General features: G+C 35.0%; 1 protein-coding gene and 1 pseudogene across 1 annotated transcript; both read right to left on the bottom strand.

The window, feature by feature from the left end:
• Nucleotides 1–3,172: 3,172 nt before the first annotated feature.
• Nucleotides 3,173–6,505, bottom strand: LOC132176140 (uncharacterized; annotated as a pseudogene).
• A 972-nt stretch (nucleotides 6,506–7,477) lies between these two features.
• LOC132174752 (protein IWS1 homolog 1-like) lies at nucleotides 7,478–12,079 on the bottom strand. The gene is made up of 10 exons (XM_059586413.1): nucleotides 11,236–12,079; nucleotides 10,020–10,139; nucleotides 9,674–9,894; nucleotides 9,451–9,580; nucleotides 9,265–9,327; nucleotides 9,095–9,172; nucleotides 8,536–8,627; nucleotides 8,372–8,437; nucleotides 8,132–8,285; nucleotides 7,478–7,896 (listed from the first exon to the last, which is right to left on the bottom strand). The coding sequence occupies exons 1-10, from the start codon at nucleotides 11,680–11,682 to the stop codon at nucleotides 7,798–7,800; spliced, it is 1,470 nt and encodes a 489-aa protein (XP_059442396.1). The 5' UTR covers nucleotides 11,683–12,079; the 3' UTR covers nucleotides 7,478–7,797.
• Between the last annotated feature and the right edge of the window lie 2,330 nt (nucleotides 12,080–14,409).

The raw sequence follows: 14,409 nt of genomic DNA on the forward strand, positions 1-14,409 counted from the left end.
TAAAACTAAGAGATTAGATTACAGTTTCAAACTAGTTACATAATTTAAAGTATTGATAAGATGACGACAGTAGCTTGATTATCTTGATTCTTGAACTTCTCTTATATTCAATATTTTGAATTCCAACAGAATCCGTTGCTGCATTTCTGGCAGATGTGGAGATCTTATCTTTCATAATCCTAACAAATTACAATTCAAACACTATTTCTATCTACTATGATAAAAAGAGAGTTTACGTATAATAAATACAATATGTTTGAATTTAAATATTTGAAAATTTTATTACGGCGGTGGATTATCATTATCCTTTCCGGTAGCAAAAGGAAAACTCAGAGCTGGTCTTTTTTTTTTTTTTTTTGTTGAAAAGATATCCATTATCTCATTAAACGAAGACCTCTTGGTCAGAGAATACAAGATTTCGAATGAAATCTGGAAAATTTGAAAATCAAATATTTTCCTCATCCCTCAACGCTGCTTTTTGGGCAATTTGATGAGCAACAGTATTGGCCTCTCTCCTCACATGTTGAACACTCCGAGACAGAGATTGATTGAACAGATGCTTTGCTTCCTCCACGAAATGAGACCATATCTGCCCCTACAGATGTCTCCACATTGAAGAGCTAACACAACTTCCATTGCGTCCCCTTCCACAACAATCTGTGTAAATCCAAACTTGCAGCAGAATTCAGCCAATGTCCATACCGCCAACGCCTCTGCAGTTGCTGGATCAAAAATATGGGGTCTACTTGTACACATTGCTGCAACCTACGCACCACCATGATCCCTTGCGATAATCCCCACCCCCATTCGTTGTGTCCCTTTATTAATGGCCCTATCCCAATTTAGCTTGATAAAACCTTCCTTCAGTTGCTGCCATCTCACACATCTGGGCATGGTATCACAAGTATTACTGAATCTTCTACTCTGTTCAGCTTTATGAAAAGCCTCCAGCTGAACTCAGAGCTGTTCTTGATTGAGCTCGGAAAACATAAAAAAGAGTATAAAATTACTTATTTAGCCATCTGATGTGTATATGTATCAAATTTGTTAGCGAGAGCCATGTGTACAAGAAAAGATCTAAAGGCTCAAAAGGTGCCACATCATCATCACCAGACATTTTTTGGTTTTTTTAGCGTTAAGGTCAACAACGTTAATTAACAAACTCTCTTCTCGCTCGGTCTGTGTCTTGGACCTAGGTTCAAGAAAATTTAATTATGTTAAAAAAAAAAAAAAAAAAGAGTGAAAGTCTACATTCCCCCGAAGGGTATTCAGTTAATTGCTATAATTTCTTTTAAAAAAATTCTAGTGCCACATGTTCTCTCAATAAAAGCATAATAAAATAATAATTGATACTTAAAAAATAAATAAAAAGTAAAATAATAAAAACAGATGGGTGGCCAGTCACCACAATGGTAATTAAGTGCATAATATAATAAGCTGTAAGGTACTCCTAAGTATACTGAGAGTATGGCACAAAACAAAAGGAAAAAGAAAAAGAAAACAAAGGAAAACCCAAAGCCCGCAAAGCAGCCCAACAACCCAAAAAGAAACCCACAAACCAAAGGCCCTCAAGCTCGAAACCCACGCGAAGCTTCATAAAACTGTTAGACGACATCAAGCAATCCTTAAAGAAAACTGTAGAAGGAGTGATTGCTATCTCCGTTCAAGAACATTTCAAAACCAATATGTGGGTCTGAAATGCTTATCAATAAAAAAAAAAAAACCAGAAAGATTGCTCGACTTGCAATCGATCAGTCGGTATATGTAGCTGTGAATAATGTGAAAGGTTGATTTCAATTGAGTCGTAGGCTATATGTATATATTTGAATTCTGTTGTATGATCTATATAGATTTAAATTACAATTCAAACACTATCTATCTACAATGATAATAAAATAAAGCTTATCTATAATAAATACAATATGTTTGAATTTGAATATTTGAGAATTATATATATAATTCTCAAATATTCAAAGTCAAACTATATATATATATATACCGTGATAAAATGAGATCTTATCTATAATAAATAGATATGTTTGAATTTTGAATATTTGAGTGGATTATCATCATCATTATCATTATCCTTTCCAGTAGCGAAAGGAAAACTCAGAGCCGGTCTTGATCGAGCTCGGAAAACAAACAAAATAATAAATAAATAAAATTACTTTTTTAGCCATCTGATATGTAGTTGTATCAAATTTGAAATTTGTTAGCGAGAGCCATGTGTACAAGAAAAGATCCAAAGGCTCAAAAGGTGCCACATCATCAACACCAGTCTCTTTGTTTTTTTTTAGCGTTAAGGTCAACAACATTAACAAGACCTTGGTTCAAGAAAATTTAATTATGTTAAAAAAAATAAAAAAAATAAAAAAATAAATAGAAGGAAAGTTTACATACCCTCAAACTACGGAGAATCCCTGTCCATTATGGACTAAAGGGTATCCAGTTCATAGATAGAATTTCTTTACAAAAATCCTAATACCACAAATATGTCACGTGTCTTATCAATAAAAGCATAATAAAATAGTAATTGATACTTAAAAAAATAAATAAAAAGTAAAATAATAAAAAAAGATGGGTGACCGGCCACCACCATTAGGCCTAGGCCCGAAGCCACCCCAAAGGGCCAAAATGAATATATATATATATATATATATATATATATATACTTGTTGAGAAGGTATGTGCTTAATTCCCTGTGATAGGTATGGTTGTGATATCATTAAAAATTTAAAATCATGTGTATATATATAAATTTGATTTGAGGGTGGCCAAACCACACCCAAGGCCCTGAGTAGCTTTAACCCACCCAAGGAGCCTTTTCAGCTTCAACCAACCCCCAAACTCTAACCCCATATATTAATTTTTTTCATTTTGACCCTTAAGGCTGGCTGGCCACCCATCCTTTTTTTATTATTTTAGTTTTTATTTATTTTTTAAGTATCAATTAATATTTTTTTATTTTTTTATTGGGAGGACACGTGGCACATTTGTTGCGTTAGAATTTCTTTAAAGAAATTCAAGCCATAAATTAGATACCCTCCGGTCCATAATGCACCGGAGAGGATCTGGATCCTAAGGAGGAGGCCTAGAGGCTAGAGGGGTTTTAATTTTTAAGGCTTTAATTGAATTAATCATAAAAATATCAATTAGCCTACCAGGCAGCAGATAAAACAAAAACCACCCAGTATATATCCCACCACAAGTTCATTTGCCACAACGCCCTGTTACATACGAAACCATGTCTCAGCCCTTTGACTACAAGAATTTTCAAGGGTTGGGACCCCCGGTCCATATATATCAAACTGCACCGCTCGTTAAACCAACCTACAAGTCGAGACACCACCTCCTTGAAGAACATGGATGCAACCTGACAATCACCAAGTCATTGCAACAGTTAGAATGCTTCTTACCTCTCTTCATAATCTCCTAGATAGCCAATCAGACAGGTAGGGCCAACAAAATGGGGGAAAAGAATAGCAACTATAGAATCATACAATCAAACTAGAATTATAGCAGAGAGGAAAAAGAATTACAGCGACTACAAGTCAGACAAGTCAAGATGATAATAGCAATTATGGAATTCATCTCAAAGTGATCACAAGCCTCAATGTCATTAGCTATGAGTAACATACATACCACATATGCCAATTTCCAAAGTCCTTTAGTAACATACATACCACACAAGCCCCAAAACCCCCACCCCCAAAAAAAAAACAAAAAAAAACCCAGAAAGAAAAGAAGGTGGTTAGCTACAAGTTTCACCTCAATGATATTATATTCCCCGAAGAAGCCAATTTCCAAAGTCCTCAATAAGCATAATATTACTAAGTTAAAGGAAGAAATATTAAAGAATGGACTAAAGGAAGATTCACCTGTCGATAAAGTGGTGACTGGAACTTAAAATCCACAAAAAAATAAAGCTCACAACTCCCTGGAACTGGTCATGGATTGAACTCCCATATGTTTATCAAGTGGTCAAACAGGGCACTATCCTTTGCAGTTGTCTGAATACAAAACATAATAAATAATAAATTCATCAATGGAACCACAAAAGAACCATATGAAAGTCAAAACCAGTTTTCATGACCAAGGATGTAAAGAACCAAATCATGGTAAACACCCACTTAAACAAATGCAAATATAGAGAACTAACCTATGTATATTAAACACTCCAACACACCACCTCAAGCCTCACAGACATTCAAGTAGTAAGCAGGGTTATAACAACTAAAAATATAAAGACAGGCAATGGATGCACAAGAGGCTGATGGTCAAGCACATGAAATTCGCATGCCAAGTTGCTGCTCAACTCGATTTGTGTTGACTTGGAATATTGTGCTTTTTCTTTCAGCTCCGCAAAAATCATATGTTTCCGAAAGCCAACAAGCCATAAGTTAATAAAGTAGTTCTCCTCGCATTTCATTCAAATTTGTAATTGATTCAATGCTCAACACAACACCAAAATCTGATTCAAATCTCCCTCAAGTCAACCTAGCATTAATTCTCAGACTCATTAAAAATCATTTTGTATATCCCCATATGTTGCCCCCACTCATGCTCATGCACATTATACAATAGAAAACTCTACGGGTCTTATATTCTCTTTTACTAACATTCAGATCATACAAAAGCTATAATAATTAGTATGCTGCAATCAATTTTCCATCAAAAGAGAAGGGCCAAGACTACTAAAATTAAACCACCATCTAAAAACTGAAAGGGAGTTGGTTACCTTTACAGACTTTGGCCTGTTCAATTCTACGTGGGAAGTGTAACTCTCAACAAGAAATTTGAAACCAATCTCCAGCTCAGCGTCAAAAGATCCATCAGGATAATGTTTACGTATCTCAGACCGCTGACACCAGGGGACAAAACCGTGATATAAGTCAACAGCAGCAACAACATTAAACAACTGCTCTGGAGAATACCTAATAAACAATAAATTTGTCAGCCGAAGTTGCTATAATTAGAAATCAAAAGGGTCCAAATGACGATATAATGCAACCACAATACATCATATTAAATAAATAAGTTTGTCAGAAGAAAAATTAGCTCATGAGCCAGCCAATCTCTAATATTCACCCCGTGGAACTGTAACTTATAAAGGAAGCTTTAGAAGTAGAAATAAGTATGGTTAATCATATTTTACCCACATCTCAACTTATGGTTTTAAAAGTCGTACTTTACCCACTAAGATCATCCTTTAATATATCTTTTAAGCCCCCCAGTGTCAAAATTTATGTGTCATGTACCTCAAAAAGAAAATCCAAAAAAAAAAGAACCACTACCTCATCGTAATCTGAAAACTTTAAACTCGTGAACTAATAGGAAATACACTTGCACCTTAGAAAGCTAAAGTAAAACTTTTTGAATCACAAGTTGGAAACTCGAACTAGACCTAAACACAAGTGAGTAATGTGTAATTTCCCCACAAAATAACTATAGTGAGCTTTGGCTTGAGATCAAGAGTTGATATCATATCAGCGATTATGCATTCCAACAAACAAAAGAATTACTTGATAGGAAAAAAAATACGTGATAGACCATGATTAACCAAGAAAATACATTTTTTACACATCCCAAAGAAAACGAGAAAGCAATAACTAAATATACGCTAATGCATCAAAATGTGATTCCCACAGGAAGGCTTTAAAAAATTACCCCAAGACGCGCCTCTCCTCGTAAACTTTCGACAGAACACCGCCCTCTTCACCATCTCCACAACCCAGAAACCTCCTTTTTTGAACAGTGTGACTATCATTAGACAAACTCCGCCACAAAAATTTAAGATCATTAAGGCCATTGGCCGAATTACAGACCGACGGGGTCTCGATACCCGTGATGCTACTAATGCATTGAATCTGATCAAATTTCTGCAACCGCCAACTGTTCTTAAGGGACCTAATAGAATGTCTGAAACCATTTTTCCGGAACATAAAGGACCCAAGTGCTTTTGAGGTTGACATGAACGGTGGCATCGTAAATTCTGCCAATTGGGAACCCTATCTTAAAGGTACAAGGTCAGTTTGGGGGAAATCCGACACCCCTGAATTGAATAAACCCAAGATCTTTGGAAGTCCCGGAAGTTGCGAAATTTTGATAAATGAAACAATTTATTCTTATTGGCATACAATATAAAATGATTTTTAAGATACATACACAACGATTAATCCAGCGGTGTAAGAATTGAAAATCAAACTAAAATATACAAAACAAAAACCAATGGTTTCAAATGCTGGCATTTGATTCTGTCTCAACTCTAAATTAACCTAATTTAAACCAAAAAAACAAAAAAAAAACCTGAGCTTCATAACTAAACCAGATGATAATAGCTCAAATTAACCGATTAAACCCAAGAATTGAATGAAAATGAAAGACTTAACAATAATTTTTCCCAATAAGATGTAAATGTGCGTAGAATCACAAAAAATGGACAATTCGAAGTGGAAAGGGATCATACCTGGATGTCTCTGAGAATTGTAGAGAGAGAGGGGATGTGATTCTGGGCGGGTGTGATGGGTTGAAAAAAAAGCTCATATAAAAATTCAAATTAGTTGTCTTATTTTAATTTAATTTCAAATATTACCTCAATTTTTAATTTTTATAATTAATTATGTAAAAAAATTTCAAGCTGTTTTTTTTTAATAAATTTTATTTTTTTTCTCCTCATTTACCAATCTAAAGTAGTTAACTCTATTTTTAATCCAATCTATTTAATTAAACCATTTAAATTTTTAATTTAAATTTGTTAATTTTGTGTTGATTCATATTATTTAGAAAACTAGGTTCAAAGGATTTTGTAAAAAGTAATGTTAAGTACCATCTTTTTATCCTCTTAAAATTCTCCTAAAGCTGATGTGGCTTTTAAAATCACCATTTGATCAAAATTCAAGTATGATTCATCTAAAATTTAATGGTGATTTTAAAAGTCACATCATCTTTAAGAAGATTTTAGAAAGATAAAAAGATGGTACCTAACATTACTCTTCTAATTAGAGTAATGTTAGGTACTATCTTTTTAGCCTCTTAAATAGTGAATTAGTTGATATCCTCTTAAATTTTAGATGAATCATATTGGAATTTTGATCCAATGGTGATTTTAAAAGCCACATAAAATTTAGGACAATTTTAAGAGGATAAAAAGATGGTACCTAGCATTACTCATCCTTTTATCCTTTTAAATAGAGAACCAGTTGATATCCAAGTAAGTTCTTTTTTTTTTTTTCGCTTTAATTTTTCAGGCTTCTAAGAACTAATTTATTGACAAAATGAACATCATATAAAGTAAACAAATTATGTTAACCGCTAACATTCATGCCTGGAATCCTTCCTGAGGTGCAAATTGGTCTTTTTTAGGAACAAGTTCCCTACTCAAAGGATAGCATGTCCCATTCATTATTATATTAACCACATCAATGGTGCATCGGTTACAAATCTTGTTCACAAATGATAACACGTTTTTTCCCTTGCATGGAAAAAAAATATATTATATATAAATTGTTCAAGGGAAACATTGCAGTCTAGCAGTTAGCACACAAAAGTCTCACTGCTTGGTTTTACAAAATACACGCAGCACGAGAATGTCAGGCTGCACTCTTTGCCAATCAAATATACACCAATAAACTGGATGGGATCCCTCCCATTGGGCTGGGCCTTGAATCCAAGAAGAAAACAGAGAGACCTTAGGCATTTGAAGAAGCTGTTGCTAGTTAAACCTCCTTCCCAAGGTTCTTTGTGGCTTGTTCTACGCCCATGACAACCTTCACAAGCAAATGAAAGTGAATTCTGACATTACAAATATTTGACCATGCCACGACCCTGCGCACTAAGCTTTGTGGCTTGAAGCTGCTTCTTTTTTGAGGCCTTCAACTGCCGCAACTTCTTATTTATCTGTTACAACATTGATTGGTTGAGCATTGAGATTAATAAATAAATGTGATTTCCCCTAAAGCTTTGAAACACTATTGTTTCTTCCAGATAGGATAAATGAACAAAAGCAACTCAGTATGCATCCAAATTGGAGTGACTCATATTTATAACTATACTCAAACTGACTTAAAAGTAATTGTCTTGGTGTATTTTCACTTATTTTTAATATCTAGCTTTTCACCAAAAGAAAACAAACCTTCAAACGACGCTGATCTTTTACAACTTGTTTCGCGCGGGCTCTTATTTCATCTGGATTAATCTTAGATTGTGGGCGCACCAAGAAATCTAATGCTGTTGCGTCCGGCCTTGTAGCATGCTGCCTGGATGATAATTGGCTGGACTTGCGATCCCTGCATTATAGTAAAAACTTAACGGAAAAGGTTGACTGAAAATAAACGAGCCCAGGAGTAAGCATGAATCTGTTATCACAACTTACCGTGAAAATTCATCCAAATCAAGATCATCATCTTTGGATTCCATCCTAGCAGCTTTATTCGCTGGCCTACCAAAAGTTGAAAAAAAAAAAAATCAAATCAAATAATACACAAAGTTTGGCAGCAATGATTTGGACAAATATGCAGAACACGTCACAAGCAATACTTTTTAACAGATGGCCTTCGGTAGGGAAGGCTCTCGTCATCAGCGTTTCTCATGTCCTCAAACCTTGTACTTTTGTTAAATATCAGTCGACTCTGCAATCAAAAGTTCACAATGACCAAAAAATATTTCAGTACCACTAAATTTAATAGGAAACCCCACGTACAGATCTTTGAGGATCATTCCAGAAAGAAAAGAAAATGGCTACAAGTAAAAATACTGTGCAAGTCAAACAAAAATGCGGCCACTGACCAAAGACTTAAGAATCAGTATTTTGCAATAGAAACAGGAACACTTGCAAACAACCAATTGTGTAATCATATATACCAGTAGAGCACAGAAAAAATGAAACTGTTTGATCGTTTCAAGTGAAACGTTATCATGATGAAAGGGAAATGTATGACCACGGCATGATTCTTGAACAGAGAAGAAGAAGCATATCCACCATCAATTTCCACCTTTAATACTACCATTTTCAACCAAATGAGTTCCCACCGCTTTCCCATAGATAACAAAAGTACAGGCAGTACAAGAATCTTATATACGTATGAAGAGTCATTACCCATTTATCAAACAAATCCTTTGCAAGTTTTCTGTTGGATGTTGTTTCCTCATCAGATTTTGACAAAAACATAATGACCTGCCCAACAAAATAGCAAATCTGTCAAATTTATTCCTTCTATATCAAAGCTGCAAAAATTATGGATTGATTCTCACAAGGCTATTACTAACCTTTCCAATACCACTCTTCTTGAGTTGGTCTTTTCTGTCATACATCTCTAGATCAATGGGCAACTGCACAATAGAAGCAGAGCATTTCAAGAGCCATATATAGTCCATAAAAAACTACTACTATAGTCCATAAAAAACTTCTACTATATATCATAGATTAACATATGCAGGGAACTTTGACTATACATCAGTCAAAATCTTCAATATTTCTGAACGGATATTCTTGTTTGGTAAGCTTCCATCTGGAAGAGGTTCCAACCAATTCTTCAATAAATTTAGAACTCCGTGATCTAGAAACTCTAGTTGGAGCTGCTTCCTGCACCAAGAGGAGTTGACCCAAAGAATATAAGAATTATGAATACTATGCAAAGACAAGAATGCCCATAAAAACTTATGGCAGACAACTTACTTTGAAAGGACCTCTGTCAGAAGAGGCAGTTTTTTGAGTTTATTAACAGCAGGCTTCCCCTGTCTATTAAGGTCTGCATCCTCTTCTGCTGTGATCTCAAGCTCGGCCATGACATTCTCAATTAGCAATGCTATTTCTGCCGGGTTTCTCTCATTCTTCTTTTTTTTCTTACCCGACTTGAAGAGCTGGTTAATTTCTTCATCTTCGCCACGCTCCTCAGCCTAGAAACATCCAAATGGTAAACCAAAAATGGCATCAAGAACCATCCATACACAAAATCAAGCAATCAATAGAAGACAATAGCATTACATCATCAACACTATAGTGAAAAGATAAAAATATTAACCTGAGGAGCTTCACCAGGAGAATGTGGCTCACCGCCATTTCCATTCCCAACAGTAGGATCCACACCACTGTCATCTATGAAGTTATCATCGTCCATAGTCCTGACACCCTCATGATCATCCTAATCCATTCAAGAGAGGGAACAAATTAGAAAACTTTAACTAGAAAACCAAAAGCATAAATAATAAGTCATGTAGAATCAATGGTTTCATGGCTATCTATGATGAACCAAGTTTCAAGGCCCCAAGATTCATGAAACTACTAATGTCATAAAGTAAATTCCCTAAAGTACATAAGAAAAGGTTTGGCTTTCTATAATCTATTTATTCTATGGACAACCACGTTCAAATGTTCAGACAGACCACAAAATATATCTGAATGCGTGGAACAGCTTCACAACTAATTAATCAGATATAGCAGATTTAACCCTAAGTTCACAAGTTCACTAAATCAAATGAGTACATAAGATATGTGATAGCTCAAACACAATGAGAACATAAGATATGATACTTTAAACAGGTGTGTTCACCTAAAAACTAGCATCACTGAAAGGGAACAGAGAATGACATAAAACCCTCAAAATTCATCAAAAAGTTATCTAAGCATCAAATAATCAAGTTTTCCTTCCATAACCCATTTGTTCTTGGATAAGCAGCAGCCAGCAATTAAACGTAGCATTTTCTTTTCTAAACACAACCTCAATACCCACGTTGAATTCTTCTTTCAGGAAGATCAAATTTAATTGAAAAAAATGGGAAAAATGCAGTTTACCCTTTTAAAGTAGGTTTAAATTGCCAATTTTTTAAACTTCAGGTGGTAGATTGCCAATTTTTGAACTTTAGGGTTAAAATTGAAAAATCTAAACTGCATTTTTCCCTAATAATAGGAAAAAATGCAGTTTACCCGAAATTTTTCAATTTTAAATTCAAAGTTCAAAAATTAGCAATCTATTCCCTGAAGTTTCAAAAATTGGCAATTTAAAGCTTTCGTTTAATTTTTCCGGAATTTTTTTTTAAAAAAAAACCTGTAATTTTATAAATTTCTGTTCATTTTGACGGAAAAATTAAACGGAAGGTTTAAATTGTTAATTTTTAAAACTTCGGGGTAAATTGCTAATTTTTAAACTTTTAAGGTTAAAATTAAAAAATCGTAAACTGCATTTTTTTTCCCCCAAAGTAATAAAACAAAAAGGGAAAGCCCAACAATTTCGATTATACCTCAGAATCGCCACCGGCAATGGTGCCCCACATCTCCTTGACCTCACTCTCTCGATCCTTACCCGAAGAAAACCCTCCTCTCTTGGAGGACCTACCATCATCGCTCTTCCCCACAGAAGAAAACCCTCTCTTCTCCCCCTTATGCCTCTTCTCCTTCTTCCCACCGCTCTTTCCCTCCTTCAACTTTTTCGAATTTCTCTCAAAATCCTCCTCGTACTCGTCCTCATCCACCAGGCTCGGAGTCACAATCTCCTTCGCCGAGACAGGATCGCCTTTCTTGATCAGCCGCTTCATGGGCTTCGCTTTCATCAACGATGCCTCCGCGTCATAAACAGGCGTCTCCGACCGCTCTCGCTGCCACTCGCCCTCATCCTCGTCGTCCTCTAAAAATCCCTGCCGCGGCTGCGGCGACTGCTCCCTATCGGACTGCACGCCGTCGTAGTCCATCAACGGCTCCCCATCCTCGTCGCGGAACCTGAAAAACGAACCAAACCCTGCAAATCAAGAGAAAGGCATGGAGGTAACCAAACCCTAAGTTTCTCACAGAGAAGGAGACGTACGAATCGTTTTCGTAACCCATCGGCGATGATGATCGTGAATTGGAGAACCCTTGCGAGAAACACATTGTTTGTACGTAGAAAAAACAAGAAACACACAGAGAGATTGCTGTGAATAATGTGAAAGGTTGATTTCAATTGACTCGTACGCTGTATGTGTATATTTGAATTCTGTTGTATATTTATAATATAGATGTACAATTGAAGTTTAAAACTAAGAGATTAGATTACAGTTTCAAACTAGTTACATAATTTAAAGTATTGATAAGATGACGACAGTATCTTGATTATCTTGAACTTCTCTTATCTTCAATATTTTGAATTCCAACAGAATCCGTTGCTGCATTTCTGGCAGATGTGGGGATCTTATCTTTCATAATCCTAACAAATTACAATTCAAACACTATTTCTATCTACTATGATAAAAAGAGAGTTTACGTATAATAAATACAATATGTTTGAATTTAAATATTTGAAAATTTTATTACGGCGGTGGATTATCATTATCCTTTCCGGTTGCAAAAGGAAAACTCAGAGCTGATCTTTTTTTTTTGAAAAGATATCCATTATCTCATTAAACGAAGACCTCTTGGTCAGAGAATACAAGATTTCGAATGAAATCTGGAAAATTTGAAATCCAAATATTTTCCACATCCCTCAACGCTGCTTTTTGGGCAATTTGATGAGCAACAGTATTGGCCTCTCTCCTCACATGTTGAACACTCCAAGACACAGATTGATTGAACAGATGCTTTGCTTCCTCCACGAAATGAGACCATATCTGCCCCTACAGATGTCTCCACATTGAAGAGCTAACACAACTTCCATTGCGTCCCCTTCCACAACAATCTGTGTAAATCCAAACTTGCAGCAGAATTCAGCCAATGTCCATACCGCCAACGCCTCTGCAGTTGCTGGATCAAAAATATGGGGTCTACTTGTACACATTGCTGCAACCTACGCACCACCATGATCCCTTGCGATAATCCCCACCCCCATTCGTTGTGTCCCTTTATTAATGGCCCTATCCCAATTTAGCTTGATAAAACCTTCCTTCAGTTGCTGACATCTCACACATCTGGGCATGGTATCACAAGTATTACTGAATCTTCTACCCTGTTCAGCTTTATGAAAAGCCTCCAGCTGAACTCACAGCTGTTCTTGATTGAGCTCGGAAAACATAAAAAAGAGTATAAAATTACTTATTTAGCCATCTGATGTGTATATGTATCAAATTTGTTAGCGAGAGCCATGTGTACAAGAAAAGATCTAAAGGCTCAAAAGGTGCCACATCATCATCACCAGACATTTTTTGGTTTTTTTAGCGTTAAGGTCAACAACGTTAATTAACAAACTCTCTTCTCGCTCGGTCTGTGTCTTGGACCTAGGTTCAAGAAAATTTAATTATGTTAAAAAAAAAAAAAAAAAAAGAGTGAAAGTCTACATTCCCCCGAAGGGTATTCAGTTAATTGCTATAATTTCTTTTAAAAAAATTCTAGTGCCACATGTTCTCTCAATAAAAGCATAATAAAATAATAATTGATACTTAAAAAATAAATAAAAAGTAAAATAATAAAAACAGATGGGTGGCCAGTCACCACAATGGTAATTAAGTGCATAATATAATAAGCTGTAAGGTACTCCTAAGTATACTGAGAGTATGGCACAAAACAAAAGGAAAAAGAAAAAGAAAACAAAGGAAAACCCAAAGCCCGCAAAGCAGCCCAACAACCCAAAAAGAAACCCACAAACCAAAGGCCCCTCAAACTCGAAACCCACGCGAAGCTTTAGAAAACTGTTAGACGACATCAAGTAATCCTTAAATTAATTTAGAAAACTGCAGAAGCAGTGATTGCTGTCTCCGTTCAAGAACATTTCAAAACCAATATGTGGGTCTGAAATGCTTATCAATAAAAAAAAAAAACCAGAAAGATTGCTCGACTTGCAATCGATCAGTCAGTATATGTAGCTGTGAATAATGTGAAAGGTTGGTTTCAATTGAGTCGTATGCTATATGTATATATTTGAATTCTGTTGTATGATCTAAATTACAATTCAAACACTATCTATCTACAATGATAAAAATAAAATAAAATAAAATAACTTATCTATAATAAATACGTACAATATGTTTGAATTTGAATATTTGAGAATTATATATATTATTCTAAAATATTCAAAGTCAAACTATATATATATACCGTGATAAAATGAGATCTTATCCATAATAAATAGATATGTTTGAATTTTGAATATTTGAGTGGATTATCATCATCATTATCATTATCCTTTCCAGTAGCGCAACGAAAACTCAGAGCTGGTCTTGATCGAGCTCGGAAAACAAAAAATAAAAATAAATAAATAAAATTACTTTTTTAGCCATCTGATATGTACTTGTATCAAATTTGAAATTTGTTAGCCAGAGCCACGTGTACAAGAAAAGATCCAAAGGCTCAAAAGGAACCACATCATCAACACCAGTCTTTTTTTTTTTTTTTTTTTTTTTTTTAGCGTTAAGGTCAACGACATTAACAAGACCTTGGTTTAAGAAAATTTAATCATGTTAAAATAAAATAACCAAAAAATAAAAGAAAAGTTTACATACCCCTCAAACTAC

Source organism: Corylus avellana, chromosome ca3, assembly GCF_901000735.1.
Source record: "Corylus avellana chromosome ca3, CavTom2PMs-1.0".
Taxonomy (NCBI): domain Eukaryota; kingdom Viridiplantae; phylum Streptophyta; class Magnoliopsida; order Fagales; family Betulaceae; genus Corylus; species Corylus avellana.

Coding starts and splice junctions, on each gene's coding strand:
- LOC132174752 (XM_059586413.1), bottom strand. CDS start 11,682: ATGGACTACGACGGCGTGCAGTCCGATAGGGAGCAGTCGCCGCAGCCG. Junction 9,328..9,450: donor TATTGAAGATTTTGACTGAT/GTATAGTCAAAG, acceptor TCTATTGTGCAG/TTGCCCATTGATCTAGAGAT. Junction 7,897..8,131: donor AAGATCAGCGTCGTTTGAAG/GTTTGTTTTCTT, acceptor ATGTTGTAACAG/ATAAATAAGAAGTTGCGGCA.